Source organism: Melanotaenia boesemani, chromosome 11 (genome assembly GCF_017639745.1).
Source record: "Melanotaenia boesemani isolate fMelBoe1 chromosome 11, fMelBoe1.pri, whole genome shotgun sequence".
Taxonomy (NCBI): domain Eukaryota; kingdom Metazoa; phylum Chordata; class Actinopteri; order Atheriniformes; family Melanotaeniidae; genus Melanotaenia; species Melanotaenia boesemani.
In genome coordinates, this window is record NC_055692.1 from 7,839,246 (window position 1) to 7,855,288 (window position 16,043).

Below are 16,043 nucleotides of genomic sequence, written 5' to 3' on the forward strand. Positions count from 1 at the left end.
GAAATGCAGGCTATTGAACTGTTCACTGTTGAGCTATATGGTCTCTCATCTTTAGTATGTGAGACGGTGTCTATGGTTTCCAAAAAGAATTTAAAATTTGAATTAATCTGACCACAGAACAGGTCTTCACTTTGCTATTTTTATTAAGATTTGGCCCTGAGAAGACTGGGTCATGTTCATATATAGCTTAATTTTTGCAAGATCTATCTTTAATGTGCATTTGTAGATTGCATGGGGAGCTGTAGTCACAGACAGTGATTTCAGAAAGTGTTCCTAAGTCCACACAGTGATTTACAGTAGAGAATTACATGGATTTTTAATACAGTGCTGCCTGAAGGCCTGAAGATCACAAGCATTCTTCGGCCTTGTCACTTGAACACGATATTCCTCCTGATTCCCTTAATCAGTTGATTATATTATACACTGTAGATTGTAGGGTGTTCAAAGCCTTTGCAATTTTACATTGAGAGTTGTTTTTCTGAAATTCTTCAGCAATTTTCAGACTCAGTTTGTTGCAGATTGGCAGCACTGTCCATCTTTACGCCTGAGAGGCTCTGCCTCTTTGAAATGCTCCTTTTATACCCAGTCTGTCACAAATTAAAAATGAGCTAATATTTTCCATGAAATTGTAAAATGCCTTAGTTTCAACATCCAATACGTCCTTTATGTTCTATTGGAAATAAAATATGGGTTTGTGAGATTCGCAAATCTTTGCATTCTGTTAAATTTATATTTTACAGTGTCCCTAATTTTGTGGAATGGGGTTGTATTTATTTATTTGTCGTATGGAAGCGACAGTTATGAACCAGTGGAGAAGAAACGTCCATATTTTTCTAAAACATTTAATGTAGAAATGTTTATAACCTTTAGTGTTTTCGAATATGTGCCGAATAATTGTTGCGCTTTCATTATGAAGGGAAACTGAACCGGAAGTGTAGCTACCGTTGATGCTATCATAGCTAGTAATGGATCGACCTGGTGAAACAGCGTGGAGGGTAATTTACAGAAATACATTTTTAATAGCATTATTTCCAGCGTAATGTTATTTTATATAGTTTGTTTAGCCTTCTTGGGTATGTTAACAAAATTGAGGAATACTAATTCTATGTGAAGTTGTAAATTGATTAGCTGTCGTTGCTAAAATATCAACGTAACCTCTTCTGTCCTAAGCAATGTCAGTGGAACGGAGAGCACGACAATCATTTGTTTGATTATTTTGCTTTTATATCAGATTTTTTTATATATATAAATTAATCTTTTAATTACGTTTAAAATGTTCAACTCTGAGACAATAAATATCCTAGTAAAAAAAACCAAGGGTCACCTAAACTAACGACTGTAGGGGGCGCTGTTAACAAAGTGCGGATCACTGTTTACACTGTATATCGTTGCTGGGAGACGTTTATTTTGAAAGAAATTGTTGGAAACTTTTTTTTTTTCATTCTCTGGTCCTTTGAGTATTTGAGATGTAACCAGGGAGGCAAAGACAGTGCCATAAATGATCAAAAATAAAATAAAAATGCACCAGTTGCATGTGTTTTAATCTTACTCTTTGTCATATAGCCACCAAGAGTATGTGAGGACTATTGGAGCGAGTTCAGACACTGTAAAAGTTTCAGGAATTTTTTTCACCACTACTATACATATGGTACCACCCCATCCTGTCAACAGTGGAAAGATGACTACCATAACTGCAGAGAGTGGGAAGAACACAGAAACAAAGATACCAAGGTGCAGCTGCAGAAAATCATATTAAAACTTGGACTTGTGAACTTTTTAACACCCTCTTGACTGTCTGAATGCTGAAAATAACACACTTTGTATTTGTACTGCAGGAAGCTTTGCAGAAAAGTGAGAGGAACCGAGTGGCAGAGCAAAAAAAACTTCATTCCAGTGTGGAACCTGAGGCAGGAGCCTCCAGAGGACTGGCACATGCCCCTGAATCAGGAAAACCCACGAGACTCCTGAACTGTGACCATAACCTTGCTATCACTGCTTCATAAACTTTCACTTCATGGACATTACTTCCAACAGAGCTACAATCACACTCATTGCCATGATAGGGTGTACTCAGAAACTGATGTGTGCCATTTTCTGAAACAGTGTTGGCATCTACTGGTCTAATTAACAAGTGAATTACATGATCTCTATAACATGGTGCTGTTTGTTAGAAATATGGAGTTCTGGTGTCAACATTGAAGCATGACTGCAGGAAGAAACTCACTAAAAATTAATATCATGTTGATATCTCTGATTTGATTATCTAAATAGTGATGAATCTGACACTGTTTTTCTTCGAAGTGGAACTCTTCGTATAAACTGCCAGAGCAGAGAAGAAGTGTTGGGAAAACATTTCAATATTTCTCAATCACTTGTCATGTTGACTGTCTTCGAACCTGCTTAATATGCTGGTCTTGATTCTGTAGTAATGCTTCTATGATAAAATTCTTATTGGTATAGTAAATATGACAGAATTCAGTGGGTTCAGTATGCATAGATATATGCATGGATATATCTATATCTCTTACTCTCTCTATATATATGGTTCAATATGTAGCAGAGTTCTGACTTTTTCAGTTATGAATTGACCCCAATAACATAAAATGCTGAATAATTCTGAACAAATTGAATTAATAAAAATTGACATTTTTATTTATCTTCCTTTTTTCAGTGGTGTGAAGGTGAAAAACAAATTGATGCTAATTTTATTAATTTGTTCTACAGTAACTGATGTGACTGCAAGCATCACACATTGAGGGAAAACAAAACAAAAACTGTCTCTCAGCCCTGAACTTGCAGGCTGTTGAAAGACTATCTTGGCTCACAAGTACATTGAAACAATCCATGGACACTGCACCCATAGTTGTTCCTTGGTCCATCACTGTGTGTACACTTTAGTGATGTCATTATATTTCCCATCCGGACCATCATAATTTGGGATTGGTGGTGTGTAGGCAGGACCCTCACGAGTGAAGGGAAAGAGAACTGGGTCTGGCTTTAGTGCTGCCTGGTACAGCTCCTCTGACTCCAGCTTGAGTTCTTCCAGTGCCTCCCTCTGTGCTTCCAAAGCATGTTCTACAGCCTCCATTTCAGCTAAGTGCTGCTTCTGTAAGAGCAAAGACAAATATATTCCTCTGACTAACTGGACAAGATCAAGATAAGAAATTGAAGATTACTTTAGCCATTAATAAGGGAGTGAAAGATTAGCACTAACCTGTTTATATCGACTCCATTCCTTCAGAAGCAATGCTCGACCCTCGCTTTCTTCAAAAGACATCCTTAGAGCAGCTCGCTCCCTATGTAAAGAGAACAATAAACAATAACTTCAAATGCAGAGGAAAGAACCAATCAACAGCAAGTTAAAGACAATTTTATATAAAAGCATATACATTCAAAATGTAACAATAAGAAACTAACGTTAAATAACGTTCTGATGACCTTTTAAGGATTATATAGTTATGGCATTCATTCATGAACAACAGTGAAATGAGCCTCACTTTGTTTCATCCAAACATTTAATTGGAGTGATGAAGTCCTCTATGGGGATGAGCTCAGGTGGAACCTTCTCCAGTTTCTTCAACTTTTTCTTTAGTCGCTCTCTCATCAGCTGCTCCCTCCTTGGGTCCACTTTCTTCTTCTTTTTCGGCTCCGCTCTTTTGAAAAACAAATTACAACTCAGTGAGCATTTCAGCTATTTAATTTTAATTATGAAATAAAATGTAAATCTTGATTTCAAAGACTTGCGATCATCACCCTGTTATCTTGATGAATTGAATTGATGAAAATATACAGGTATAGTACTTTTGATGTGCAAGTTATGAGAGCACTGGACAAAATATGACAAAATTTTAGAGGAGACTACAACATTTTTTTTCAACAACCAATAAAAGCAATATTAAAAGATAACACAAGAAGTTGTTTATCAACTTTCCTGTTGGTAAATTTTGTCCTTATTTTATAAAATCTATTCATGCTGTTTTGGACAGTTTTTTTTTTTTTTTTTTTAATGCCAGTGCCAAATTATATGACCGCTCAACTAGCAACCATATAAAGACTAAGTTAAAATTAAAAAAAAGGTAAATAGACATGCTTGAGCAAAGGGTTCCCATGTAAGTAAAGTCACAAGAATATACCCTAATTAACGCTGTCTTTTATTAGGGCATATTACTTCTAACAATAATTTTACAGATCAAAATGTATCATTATACCTCAGAGGAGCAGAGGTCTTCAGTGTCATCACAGGTGAAAACCATGGAGTTTGTACACCATGCTGTTGTTCTCCCAGGCGCAAACTGAAAAATAAAATACAATAAACCCAGTACAGATCAGAGTATGCAGTATACAAGAGCGAGGAGTATTACAAGGAGTATTAAACAGCCAAATTACCAGTTTGCTCAGCTATACAACTTTAGCTTATTTAGCTGCAAACAGACACCACAAATTATACTACACCCACCGTGACGACGCGGCCTGTCGGGACAAAACCCTGCAGATGTTACGCGAAAATGCCAAAGACATGTTTGTACTGTGTGTTATTTCACTTTAGATTCATAGTTGAGGCCAGAATAAAAGAAACATTCACATGTCACTTCACTTGTCCTTTTGCTTAATTGACTGACGGAACAGACACGTCGCTGGAAGATGACGTAAGAAACAAATGCGTTCATAAGTTGATGTCCCCGCAGTTTCGAGTATTTTCTTTTTACATAGCAATAAAATTATATTAAACAATTAAATTAATAATATTTATCTAATATTAATTTACAAATGTATATCTGGGTTTTACTGTCTTAAAACGTCTGATAATTAATTAAATTGTGAAAACGTTTGTCGAATCTCATTGTGCGAATAAAAGGTTGGCGAGGCGCTTTATTTAGGGGAAAGGTCGCAGTTGGCCCATCTTTCACCGTGGACTCACTGATAGAGTGCCACATCAAGAAATCGATCTGAAAGGTTTAACCAGGCAGTGGCGGATTGTTGAACCAACATGGCACTTCTCAGAGGTAAACAAATATATTTCAGGTATACGTACAAACAACAGAGATGGTCATTACTGTGTAGATCTGCTACACTGTATAGTTTATGTCAGATTTTAAAAGTCTGTACTTAATTGCATTATTATCAGTGACCTGGAGTGAATGCCATCTTGATAAAGTTGACCTTTTTATTTATTTAAATGACAGGAATTGAAAGCTTTTTCTTGACTAAGCGTAACTGCGTTGTAGGCGAAAGGTGACAGATCGTGTCAGGATCATTAACAGCTTTGTCGCAACTTTAGTGTGAGAAGAGATTTAATGTAAAATAAATAAATAAAATGTTGACTAAATTATTATTTGGTTGTTTCTTTTAAAAAGTGGTAAGAGAATACGCATTCTCTGTGGATTCATACGTGACAATCATTATCTTTTTATTGACAGTTTATTTATATTGGTACTTGAAAAATATGGTAGGCTACTAGTATGAAGTATCACTAGAGAAAATTAATCAGAAGTTTTTTTTATTTTGGTTCGGCACAAACAACTGATGACTTTTTTTTTTAACTTACTTTTTAAAAGTACTTTAACAAGGCAAGAAACGTGAGAAAATGCACTTAATTTGTTTAAAAATGTGGATATTTACAGCAGCTAATTGATCAAATGGTTGTTTCTTCTGTTTATATTTTTCATTTAGCCAAAATTTAAAGGTCTAGCTTTAGATATAATCAAGCATTTTTTACTCATAACCTCATGTGAATAATCACAGTTAAATGCAACTGTTATTACTTAGACTTGGTCATACAAAGAGTGTGAATTTCTCACAAATCTTCATTGATTTGACTATTTAACATTTACACAACATTTCTAATCACAAGAAGTGCTCCGAAGACATAGGAACTTAATTTCTATTATTTAAAATTTTAAATATATTACATTTTCTGTACGTTCAGCACAGCCTGTGTAGGGTTGGATTCACTGTTCACATTTACCTGATTAAAAGGAGAAGAACACAAACAGACCAAAAAGTTTGAATTTAGGAATTAACTAGTATTTCCATAACAATATATTTACTGAGATTTTCTTATTTTCTACAAAAAAACAACAACAAAAAACAAACAAAAAAATCAATCTTTAACAGTTTGTATGCATAAAAATAAAGTATGCTTTGAATTATATAACAGATTGGACAGAATATAAACATTTTGATGCAGTGTTATTGTCCCTCCACTTGTCTGTTTTCCTTTGTCTTATTCTCTCCCTTAAACATTTGTCTCACATTGTATTTCAATGTACTTTCATACTAACAAGTTGAGTCTAAGAATAGAGTTCACACTCTACCAACTATAATGTTTGTCAAAACCACAACGAGTGCCCAGCTCAGGTCAGGGTTCCTTGTCCTTCCTGACAAATACAGTAGATGTGCCAGCAGTTTAGTTCATTGATTTAAAAACTAAAAGGAACATCATCATGGTATTTCAGTTGAGAGAGGTGACAGTTCTGTGCTAAATGTTCTTAAAAACAAACTAGTGCTAAGCAAGTGAAAAATCTTTATTAGCTGATCTAAATTATTATTTGGTAAGAAGATATTAAGTAACCTAATATGGAGCATAGATTTCTGTTCATTTTAGGTTCTGCAAAGTATATCCATTTAATAACATTTATTCTCTTATTGTGTTGCTGCTGATCTCTGGCTGTGGCTCACTACTGGCAGGTGTTAGCATGCTGTTGCTTGAGTAAAAATTCTCTTTTTCTTCATAGGCGTATTTGTTGTAGCAGCCAAGCGCACTCCATTTGGTACCTATGGTGGTGTGTTAAAGGATCACAGTGCAACAGACCTGGCTGAGCATGCAGCCAAGGCTGCCCTTGCTGCAGGGGGCGTGGCCCCAGAGATGGTTAACAGCGTCATTATGGGAAATGTCATGCAGGTATCTCGACTGATCAAGAGAAATATTCATCAAAATGATATGCTCTGGTTTGTTCCCACTGTTTTAACATATTTTACTCTATTAATCCATCTTTTTCAGAGCTCAGCTGATGCTCCATACATTGCTCGTCATGTTGGTTTGAGGTGCGGCGTTCCCATCCCTGTGCCTGCCCTCACTGTGAACAGACTCTGTGGTTCTGGTTTTCAGTCCATCATCAGTGGTGCACATGTAAGCAATCCGTCAAGACCAAATCAAAAATGAATTAACTAATTTAAAAAAGCACCATGGCAAGAGAACAAATGTACTGTGTTTATATTGACTCCTACAATCCAGTAGAGTCCTTTACATCTGCTCTGCTATGATGTTTACTTTTATATTGCCTATAGCAGTATTACACTGCTCTAGAGATTAGTTATTATTCAGCCATAGTTTTTTTTTATTTTTTTTTTATTGAACTTTAATTTCTGAACATGTGACCGAATGAATCATGACAAATTATGGTAACAAGTTTTGTTCATGTAAACAAGGATGTGTGTATTAGTGTAGAGCTTTATAATATCAAACATCCTCCAACCAAGATTGAAAATACAATGTTCCACATATTTTAAGCTAACTACATCTTACATCTTAAGTTAAAGTGTGTGATTTACATGTATGCAGGAGATTTGTCTGAAGGAGTCAGAGGTGGTCCTGTGTGGAGGTTCGGAGAGCATGAGCCAAGCTCCGTACGCTGTCCGCAACATCCGCTTTGGTACAAAGTTTGGAGTTGATCTTAAGGTTTGTTATTGGTGTTTTTTTTAAGATCTCGTCACGCAGAGCACGTGTTCATGTAAAAACGTGTGATGGCCAGAAGGACAATTCACTTGAGCTTTATTTATATTGCACCAATTCACAAGTTATATAAGGGCACTTCACAGACAAAATCAGTTCAAGCCAATTCATTGTCATCCAGTCAGTGTACATACAAGTGAATTAAAAAAAAAAACAATAGCCAAGCTATGTAAACCACCATTTCCCCCATCCTGAGTTTGTACTGAGCGGCGGGTGATGGTGGAAAAGAAAAAACTCTCTTTTAACAGGAAAGACAGAACCTGGTTTAGGGAGGGCTACTATCTGTCTCAGCTGGTACAGGGTGAAGAGGACAGGATAGAAGATAAGGATGTTATTAATCTGGGAATGATAAATATAAAACCTGTCTTTATCTGTCTGACAGCTAGAGGATACTTTGTGGGCAGGTCTGACTGATCTGCACATCAAGATCCCGATGGGCATCACAGCTGAAAACCTGGCAGAGAAATACCAGATTACACGAGAAGACTGTGACAACTATGCATACCAGACTCAACAAAGGTGGAAGGCAGGTGAGTAGTTTGTTTTTATGCATTCCTCATATATAGTAGCACATAAAAACTCTAATAAGAGGAAAGATTCTTTGGGGGATTTCTGCAGCCAAAAGGTGCTGCTTCATATAATTATATTTCTAATAGTTGGACTGTAACATTTTCTTCCTACAGCTCATGAGGGTGGCCACTTTACAGCTGAAATAGCTCCCATTGACGTGAAAGCTAAGAAAGGCAAAGTGCCCATGGTTCAGGATGAACACCCTCGACCTCAGACCACACCAGAACAAATGGCCAAACTGCCTCCTGTCTTCAAGAAGGGAGGGACCGTCACCGCTGCCAACGCTTCGGTTAGTGTATTTGCTGTCTATTTTCAAAATATGATACAGTAAAAGAAATCCAGATTCCTTGTAAGGACAATAACTTTAGACAATGCCACTGAACTTTGGGTGAAAAGACAGCAAAATATAGTTTGATTTAAAAACCATGGAACAATTTTATTCTGTCAGAGGATAATTCCTAACTATGTGTCCTATTGATCTGCAGGGTGTCTCTGATGGTGCTGCTGCTGTGGTGATCGCAAGTGAGGATGCGCTGAAAGAACACAAGCTCACTCCGCTGGCCAGAATCGTGGCCTATCATGTGTCAGGCTGTGACCCAAGCATTATGGGAATTGGTGAGTGACACTGCTATGGTTGAGATGCAGTTGAACCCCCTTTGAATTAAGTTATGGTTTTTATAAGCTTGAACATTGTTCTGTTTAATAAAAATTCTGGTTTCCTTTCATCATCGTAGGCCCAGTTCCAGCAATTACAGAAGCTCTCAAAAAAGCCGGCCTGTCTCTCAAAGACATGGATCTTGTGGAGGTTTGTTACCAGTAGGAACAATTACTCCATTACTACTTAAAATGAAAGTAAAAATATTTCTTTACAGTCCAAAAGATTAAAAGAACCACAATGTTTGATTCTGGGGATATTTTTTATTCTTTGGGGCTCAAATGCAGACAGTAGTAGACTTTTTGGTTGCCAGGTAAATGTAGAGAATAACACTGAATTTGATGTTTGATTTAATTAGTAGGTTAACGTGTAGGTGAAGCATTTTGGTGTTTGTTTCTTTGCACAGGTGAATGAGGCCTTTGCTCCTCAGTACCTGTCTGTTGCCAAGGCTCTTGGACTGGACCCAGAGAAAAGCAATGTTAACGGGGGAGCTATCGCCGTCGGACATCCTCTCGGTGCCTCTGGAACACGCATCACTGCTCACCTAGTGCATGAGCTCAGGTAGAACAGCCAAAAGCTATCACTGTGTTTGTACAGAGATTTATATGATCGGGAGATGTTTGCTTTCATTAAGGAAGTTTCTCTCTGACAGGCGACGGGGAGGCAAGTACGCCGTTGGGTCTGCCTGCATTGGTGGAGGTCAAGGCATTGCAATCATCCTGGAAAACTGCTGATGGACAAAGCTGTCATTTGAAGATGGATTACATTACAATATTGTCCTGCACACACACCGTCCACACCTGTGAAATCTAACACAGTTGATACACTCTCAAAAGATTGTTTTATTGACATATAATGTATGTAAATCCCTTTTTTGCTGCTTACTCAGTTTGTCACTTGAGTTGATTTGTAGAAAATCTACTGATGCCTGCAAGATAAGGAACTAACTGATCTACCCCAGTGGTGTAGGAGTCTGTTATGTGCCTAAAATACAGTACTGGGTCTTTGGTAAATTTAACATGTGTAGTATACCATTAAAATGAACTGTTTGCCTTAAAATGCTCTTGATCGCTCCATTTTCAGGTGTTGGTGTTATCTGCGCCTGCAGCACTCGAAACAAAGGATTTTGTACATGTGTCAAAGAATCCAAATTAAAATTTTCATACAAATCAAAATAAGTAACTTGTTTCTGATATTTTCCTGATAAGATCTCATCTTTTGTAATCTCTTTTAAATTATTTTAGTAAGATAAGGAGATTATTATGTAATTTTTTTTATTTAACCTCTCATAGTGTGGAAAAAAACACATTTATATAGATATTCTATTTATCCCAAAACTGGGAAATTATTAACCAATTAGACCATTAAGATAGGATTACTGAATGATACTGACACACCACCCTTATTTTTAGGATTTCTTTCAAAATATTTCCAATGGACAACTTTTAAGTAAAAAATGTTGTGTAATAAAAACACTTTTAAATTAATATGTGGTTCTAGTAGTTGAATTATAATTTCTAAAAACAGCATGCTTCACAATATCCAGCAACCAGCTCTAACTTTTTTTTTTTTTTTTAAGCATTAAGCTTTTTGAAGTTTGGATATTTTTTGGTCTTATTTGAATATTTTCTAGAAAACTTCATTAATAAATGTCTTAAAAATATAAAGTTGTAGTTGTTTGACTACTAGTTAATAATTTAAGTATATTAATCACTTGTACAACAATTAACAAGTCATTTTTATTGTCAAATGTCATTTTAGTAAATTTCGTGTTATGTAGACATGTTTACTCTGTAAATATAAGCCGGACATTTACCTCTTTGTTTAAAAACAGCAGACATATGCCAAACTATATTTGGTAAAAAATCTTGATAAAAAAGTAATTGTTATTGAAAAAAAAAAAAAACAAACAAACAAAAAAGAAAGAAAAACACTATAATAATTTACCCGGTGCAACAGACAACAATTCTTTAAGAACTACAAGGACCATGAAACCCTTTAAACACGACGTAAAGACGTCATTTTCTTACGTCTTTATATACGTAACGTCCCCGGACGTCGTTCTTTTTTTCATAGCAAAGGTAAGATGGCTCTCTCTTCGTGTTGCCGTCTGAATAAAAATCTGTATGCATCTGTTTTAAAGAATAAAATCAGTGACCTCCAAGTAACTTGAATTGAAATAGCGTATTTAGACAATGGTTTATACATGATTATTAACGTGGTTTATCCGTCATGTCTCTAAGGATGAGCAGTTTAGCACTTCAGCACTTGTAGGCCGCCGGCTACCCTCTCCGCTTAGTCCGTAACGTTGACTAAGTTGTTCATAGAAACTGTTCTGCCTTTGGTAGTCTGCCATTTGGTATAGTCCCACAAAATTACTATCAGATTATTCAGTTTGAAAACACGCTTTCACAGAGAAGCGAGTATTTTGCTAACCAGCTAAGCTGCTCTACTGTGTTGCTAGCAGCTTCCTAGCTACCATACTTGTCATGCTGCTTGAACATTGGCTATGGCAGTGATTCCAAAACCTGGTCCTAAAGGCACACTATCCAGCATGTCTTCGATGTCTCCCTGCTGCAACACACCTGATTAATATTAAATTGTTCTCTGACAAGCTCTGCTCAAGTCTGCTAATGAGCCATATATTTGAATCAGGTATGTTGTAGCAGGGATACATCTAAGACCTGCAGGATAGAGTGCTTTGAGGACCAGGGTTGGGAATCACTGGGCTATGGCTGTCATGTCAGGAACAAAGTGGAATAGTTGAATGTATAATTTAAGGTATGAATGTATTCCTTTGTGTATTAGTGCATTAAATAGCCAGCTCAGCAGCACTATTGGCTGTCATGTTTGAGGTTGTCATTGATGAGTGTTGTGGTGTAGTACAGTTTTACCAGCTTGTAGCCAAGACAGCAGTAATAAATAATATCAAGCTACCATTATCTTTAATTTAGTTACTTGACAATGGTTGGAATTGTGAAGGATATTATTACAAGACTTTCAGTACTTAAGTCAGTACAGACCTATTTTGCTTTGGTTTCTTTTAGATGGCAGAGGGAGACAAGAAGAAGTCTGCCAAGAAGAAGCATGGGAGCCGTAACCCGGTTCTGGCCCGGGGGATCGGTCGCTACTCCCGTTCGGCTATGTACTCCCGTCGCGCCATGTACAAGAGGAAGACCAAGACCACTGAGACCAAGGTAAGGGCAGACACATGAAACACCCCCCCCCCCCAAAATTAATCATGAAATAATCCAAATACATATTAAATACATACCCTGTTAGTTTATTCTTTGATAATTTATTTTGTCTAGATTGAGAAAAAGATTAAGGCAAGACCCCAGTTCACTGTTGTGAAGACTGTTGGAGGAGACAAGAATGGGGGTACCCGTGTTGTCAAGCTGCGCAAGATGGTGAGTGATGTGTGCAGTTTTATCAGTCGCATTTAATTTGTGCAAAAACAATTTGAAGTTTATTAGGAAGCAGAATTAAGTATGTTTTCCTCTCTTTGGGTGATACAAATTGGAGAACTCCTATACAAAGATTGTTTTGAAACATGGACAATGTTCTCATGTTATCAGTAAATGCAGTGATGTAAATAATTTGAGTTCTTTTCATGTAATTTCTTCCCAATAAGGAGAGAGGTAATTTAACAATGTAGAAAAAGTGCAGCAGTCTACAAGTCTTGTGCGGTAGTGCTTAAGTTGAGGTGAACATCTAAGAATTTCATATAGCTGCTTGTATCTTGACTGTTTTTTGGCAACCAATTACATGTTGGAAACATTTACCCTGGTAACTGAGAAAATGTCAGAGAAGCTGTCGGGGCTACATCTAGCTTTAGTTTATCTTTTGTCAAACAAATGATGGCAACAAACAGAAAAACCTTTTAGTGCAGATCTCCCTGAATGTTACTAGTGATTAACTATACTTAAGTTATTTGTTTTAAGCTTTCTTTTCAGTGTAGCACACTGATATAAGAGGCAATAGTAAGAAAGGAAAGAAACACTATAAACACCAAACTTTAATGTTTCTTTTCCAATATTAAAGTTTAATGCAACTTTAAATAAAATTATTTCTATTTTGTCCTTGTAGCCCCGCTACTATCCCACAGAGGATGTTGCTCGTAAACTGAAGAGCCATGGGAAAAAGCCCTTCAGCCAGCACAAGAGGAAGCTGCGCGCCTCCATCACGCCAGGAACTATCCTCATTCTGCTCACTGGTCGCCACCGTGGAAAGGTAAGAACAATTGCCACAAATAATGATCTGATGCCAAAGACATTTGCACAGGCTGGAAAAGATTTTATTTTATAGTGTTAGCGCATTGTTTATACAGAAAGGTCACAGTTAAATACTAGACCTCTTCTTCATTGACTTCTGGTCAAGTTTATCTGAACAGGGTACCACAATAATTGTATAGCATTAATTGTTAAAAAACAGACACAGGTGAACTTTAAGATTTTCACCCTATTACTGAAATTAATTTTTTGTTCTTTTTAAAGGAAAGATCTTTTTTGCTTGTGATTATGCAAAACATGATTCTCAGTGTAATGGAAAACCTCCCTGACTGATACTAACTTCAAAGCTGGTTTATATCGGTACTATTTTATTTGTAAAGCCACAATGATATTCAGATGTTACCAGTATTACCACTGAAATTTCAATTGACACAAATAGAATCACAAATTCATCACTTTGTCATGTGTTAATTGCTTTAGTTTAATATTAAATCTCACACTTTGTATTAAAACATATCTAAATTATGGCTATTTGTTTTTGTTTTTAAATCAAGCCAGATATCAGCTCTAAAATATTGTATTTAATTAGATAATTTGCAACCGCATCCACACCAATGTTGCCATCTTTGTGAAATTCCTCCAGTTTACAACTTAAAACAGCACTGCAGGCAGATGGGCACAAAGCCTCTCCTCTTATTACCAGCTGAACGTGGGAAGAAACAGAACTGTTGCAGCATAAAACTGACTCGTTTTTGTTGTTCAGAGAGTTACAGACTTCTCCCTGCATCATTATTTGTAAAACACCAGAAAGGAAGAAAGGATCCGTGTGCACGTGTTGTCAGAGACCTGAATGAACCTGCCTTAATCTTAGCAATGCTGGTGGAAATGGTTAAATCTACGCCAGTTATCTACATGTGTCTACTGAAGCCGACAATGCTGTGGCCCAAGAGTACAGGAGAATGCTAGTTTGTGTACTCTGTCACAAACTTTAAACATGCAACCCTGGGAGGCTGCAGATGGGTAGAGCTGACATCAAACAATTAAAAAGTGACATTAGTACTTGGCATCAGGAGATACTTGCAGTCTTTTTCTGTCAGCTCATTAGTGTTTTCCCTAATATAATGTTAGGGTAAATACTGCACTTTGCAAAGAGCTACTTTCCACTACACTGAATCATAGCTATTTAAAAAACAAAGTTAAAGTAAATGGCCTGACTAAAATGCTATGGATACTGCACAGTGGAGGTGACACTGATTTTAAAGGTCCCATATTATGCAAAATTCACTTTCTACAAGTTTTCTCACAGTCATATGTGTCCTCATAGCCTGTGTATGAGATCCACATATGAGAAAACTCTCTCTTCTCTCGCTTCCTCCACATTTTAAGCGAATGTGTGCTCAAACTGGTGAGTCTGAGATCTTTCTCTTTGTGACCTAACGAAGGAAAATAACCACTCTCCCCAGTAGGTGATACTGCCATTGACCTGCCCCCCGCCTACCTGAGCCTGCCCTTTAAAATCACAAAGCAGTCACCAGCAAAAGCCAGATCCTCTCCCAGAGAGGGGCATGAACAGGCGCCACTCAGTTCACACAGAAACAGCCCATTTTCAGTAGAGGTCACTAGGGCCATTTTTGGTATGGCTAAAATTAAGAACCAGGGCTGAATTTGGGGTAATACACTCTGAAAACAATGTTGTTGGACTTCTGACACCCATATGAAATTGCTGAAAAAATGTACAATATGGGACCTTTAAAATTTAGCATTGTGACGAGCCTATTGGCTATACAGCCATAAGAGTGAATTACTTCTAATGTATTTGACTACATATTGTCAGCATAACAAGAAAGCTGGACACATAACTACAATCCTACACCCTCCATATCAGACATTGTCCCTCTCTCCCACTCACATGCTGCATGGGCAAGTTATAGAAGCAAGTGTGCCTACACACACTTTGAGCTGCAGTTGACCTAAATAATGTTTGAGCTGAAACTGACAGGCAGAGAGCCCTCTTCATAAAATTAAAGTGTGTTGAATAGATTTTTTTTTCTCCTGTCTAAATAGCCTGGCATGAAAAAGAATTGCAAGTATTATCCAAATGGCAGAGTGGCTTTTCTGATGCACCTCTTGAAATAAGTAGTTTTGAGGTCTTGTATATGTCGTGATAATTCAATTCTGTCTAATTTGGATTCTTAAATTGAAAATGTCCCAATACAGCAGATTTCATTTCATGTTTGCTTTCCAGCGTGTGGTGTTCCTGAAGCAGCTCTCAAGCGGTCTCCTGCTTGTTACTGGTGAGAATGCATGTTACAGAAGAATTCTTCATAAACCAGTTCAAATATGTTGTGCTTCTTTTCTCATGGTTAGTTTTCTTCCCTCAGGCCCTCTTGCTGTGAACAGAGTCCCCCTGCGCAGGGCCCACCAGAAGTTTGTCATTGCCACCAACACCAAAGTTGACATCTCTGGCATGAAGATCCCCAAAACCCTTAATGATGCCTACTTCAAGAAGAAGAAGCTGAGGCGGCCCCGTCACCAGGAGGGAGAGATATTTGATACAGAAAAAGAGGTAATTTGGATATTGTTTTAAAATGCATCAACCTGTATTTTACTTGTGGAAATTAGCCTTCAAGCAAATTTGTTTTTGTTGATCTGCAGAAGTACCAGCTGACAGAGCAGAGGAAGGAGGATCAGAAGGCTGTCGACTCCCAGCTCCTGCCTCTCATCAAGAAAGTACCTCAGCTGAAAGGATACCTGCGCTCTACCTTTTGCCTGTCGAATGGTGTCTACCCACACAAGCTGGTTTTCTAATTGAGTTGTAATAAAGAGTACCGCCATAAGATGCCATGTGTGGACT

General features: G+C 37.2%; 4 protein-coding genes across 5 annotated transcripts; 3 read left to right on the forward strand and 1 right to left on the reverse strand.

The window, feature by feature from the left end:
• The first annotated feature begins 772 nt into the window (after positions 1 to 772).
• On the forward strand, positions 773 to 2,259 carry c11h22orf39 (chromosome 11 C22orf39 homolog). Of its 2 annotated transcripts, none has more exons than XM_042000257.1 (3): positions 773 to 995; positions 1,564 to 1,733; positions 1,836 to 2,259. In XM_042000257.1, the coding sequence occupies exons 1-3, from the start codon at positions 966 to 968 to the stop codon at positions 1,966 to 1,968; spliced, it is 333 nt and encodes a 110-aa protein (XP_041856191.1). In that variant the 5' UTR covers positions 773 to 965; the 3' UTR covers positions 1,969 to 2,259. The 2 variants fall into 2 exon arrangements, with proteins under 2 accessions (XP_041856191.1, XP_041856190.1); XM_042000256.1 differs by having other exon boundaries at positions 903 to 995; positions 1,672 to 1,731.
• Positions 2,260 to 2,688: 429 nt separating this feature from the next.
• Positions 2,689 to 4,639, reverse strand: mrpl40 (mitochondrial ribosomal protein L40). The gene is made up of 5 exons (XM_042000255.1): positions 4,457 to 4,639; positions 4,209 to 4,292; positions 3,498 to 3,653; positions 3,215 to 3,296; positions 2,689 to 3,106 (listed from the first exon to the last, which is right to left on the reverse strand). Exons 1-5 carry the CDS (start codon positions 4,516 to 4,518, stop codon positions 2,879 to 2,881), a joined length of 612 nt encoding a protein of 203 aa, XP_041856189.1. The 5' UTR covers positions 4,519 to 4,639; the 3' UTR covers positions 2,689 to 2,878.
• Positions 4,640 to 4,850: 211 nt separating this feature from the next.
• acaa2 (acetyl-CoA acyltransferase 2) lies at positions 4,851 to 10,135 on the forward strand. The gene is made up of 10 exons (XM_042000252.1): positions 4,851 to 5,003; positions 6,735 to 6,901; positions 7,001 to 7,129; positions 7,562 to 7,678; positions 8,115 to 8,262; positions 8,416 to 8,591; positions 8,788 to 8,917; positions 9,037 to 9,107; positions 9,364 to 9,518; positions 9,610 to 10,135. The coding sequence occupies exons 1-10, from the start codon at positions 4,988 to 4,990 to the stop codon at positions 9,689 to 9,691; spliced, it is 1,191 nt and encodes a 396-aa protein (XP_041856186.1). The 5' UTR covers positions 4,851 to 4,987; the 3' UTR covers positions 9,692 to 10,135.
• On the forward strand, positions 4,943 to 16,025 carry rpl6 (ribosomal protein L6). Its single transcript, XM_042000254.1, has 7 exons — positions 4,943 to 4,953; positions 12,005 to 12,154; positions 12,269 to 12,367; positions 13,047 to 13,190; positions 15,435 to 15,483; positions 15,571 to 15,755; positions 15,845 to 16,025. Exons 2-7 carry the CDS (start codon positions 12,005 to 12,007, stop codon positions 15,995 to 15,997), a joined length of 780 nt encoding a protein of 259 aa, XP_041856188.1. The 5' UTR covers positions 4,943 to 4,953; the 3' UTR covers positions 15,998 to 16,025.
• The last annotated feature ends 18 nt before the right edge of the window (positions 16,026 to 16,043 follow it).

Coding starts and splice junctions, on each gene's coding strand:
- c11h22orf39 (XM_042000257.1), top strand. CDS start 966: ATGGATCGACCTGGTGAAACAGCGTGGAGG. Junction 996..1,563: donor CTGGTGAAACAGCGTGGAGG/GTAATTTACAGA, acceptor TTTGTCATATAG/CCACCAAGAGTATGTGAGGA. Junction 1,734..1,835: donor AGAAACAAAGATACCAAGGT/GCAGCTGCAGAA, acceptor TTTGTACTGCAG/GAAGCTTTGCAGAAAAGTGA.
- mrpl40 (XM_042000255.1), bottom strand. CDS start 4,518: ATGTCTTTGGCATTTTCGCGTAACATCTGCAGGGTTTTGTCCCGACAG. Junction 3,654..4,208: donor AAGACCTCTGCTCCTCTGAG/GTATAATGATAC, acceptor GTTTTTCAAAAG/AGCGGAGCCGAAAAAGAAGA. Junction 3,107..3,214: donor AATGGAGTCGATATAAACAG/GTTAGTGCTAAT, acceptor TTGCTCTTACAG/AAGCAGCACTTAGCTGAAAT.
- acaa2 (XM_042000252.1), top strand. Junction 8,263..8,415: donor TCAACAAAGGTGGAAGGCAG/GTGAGTAGTTTG, acceptor TTCTTCCTACAG/CTCATGAGGGTGGCCACTTT. Junction 8,918..9,036: donor CCCAAGCATTATGGGAATTG/GTGAGTGACACT, acceptor TCATCATCGTAG/GCCCAGTTCCAGCAATTACA.
- rpl6 (XM_042000254.1), top strand. CDS start 12,005: ATGGCAGAGGGAGACAAGAAGAAGTCTGCCAAGAAGAAGCATGGGAGC. Junction 12,368..13,046: donor TTGTCAAGCTGCGCAAGATG/GTGAGTGATGTG, acceptor TTGTCCTTGTAG/CCCCGCTACTATCCCACAGA. Junction 15,484..15,570: donor CGGTCTCCTGCTTGTTACTG/GTGAGAATGCAT, acceptor TTCTTCCCTCAG/GCCCTCTTGCTGTGAACAGA.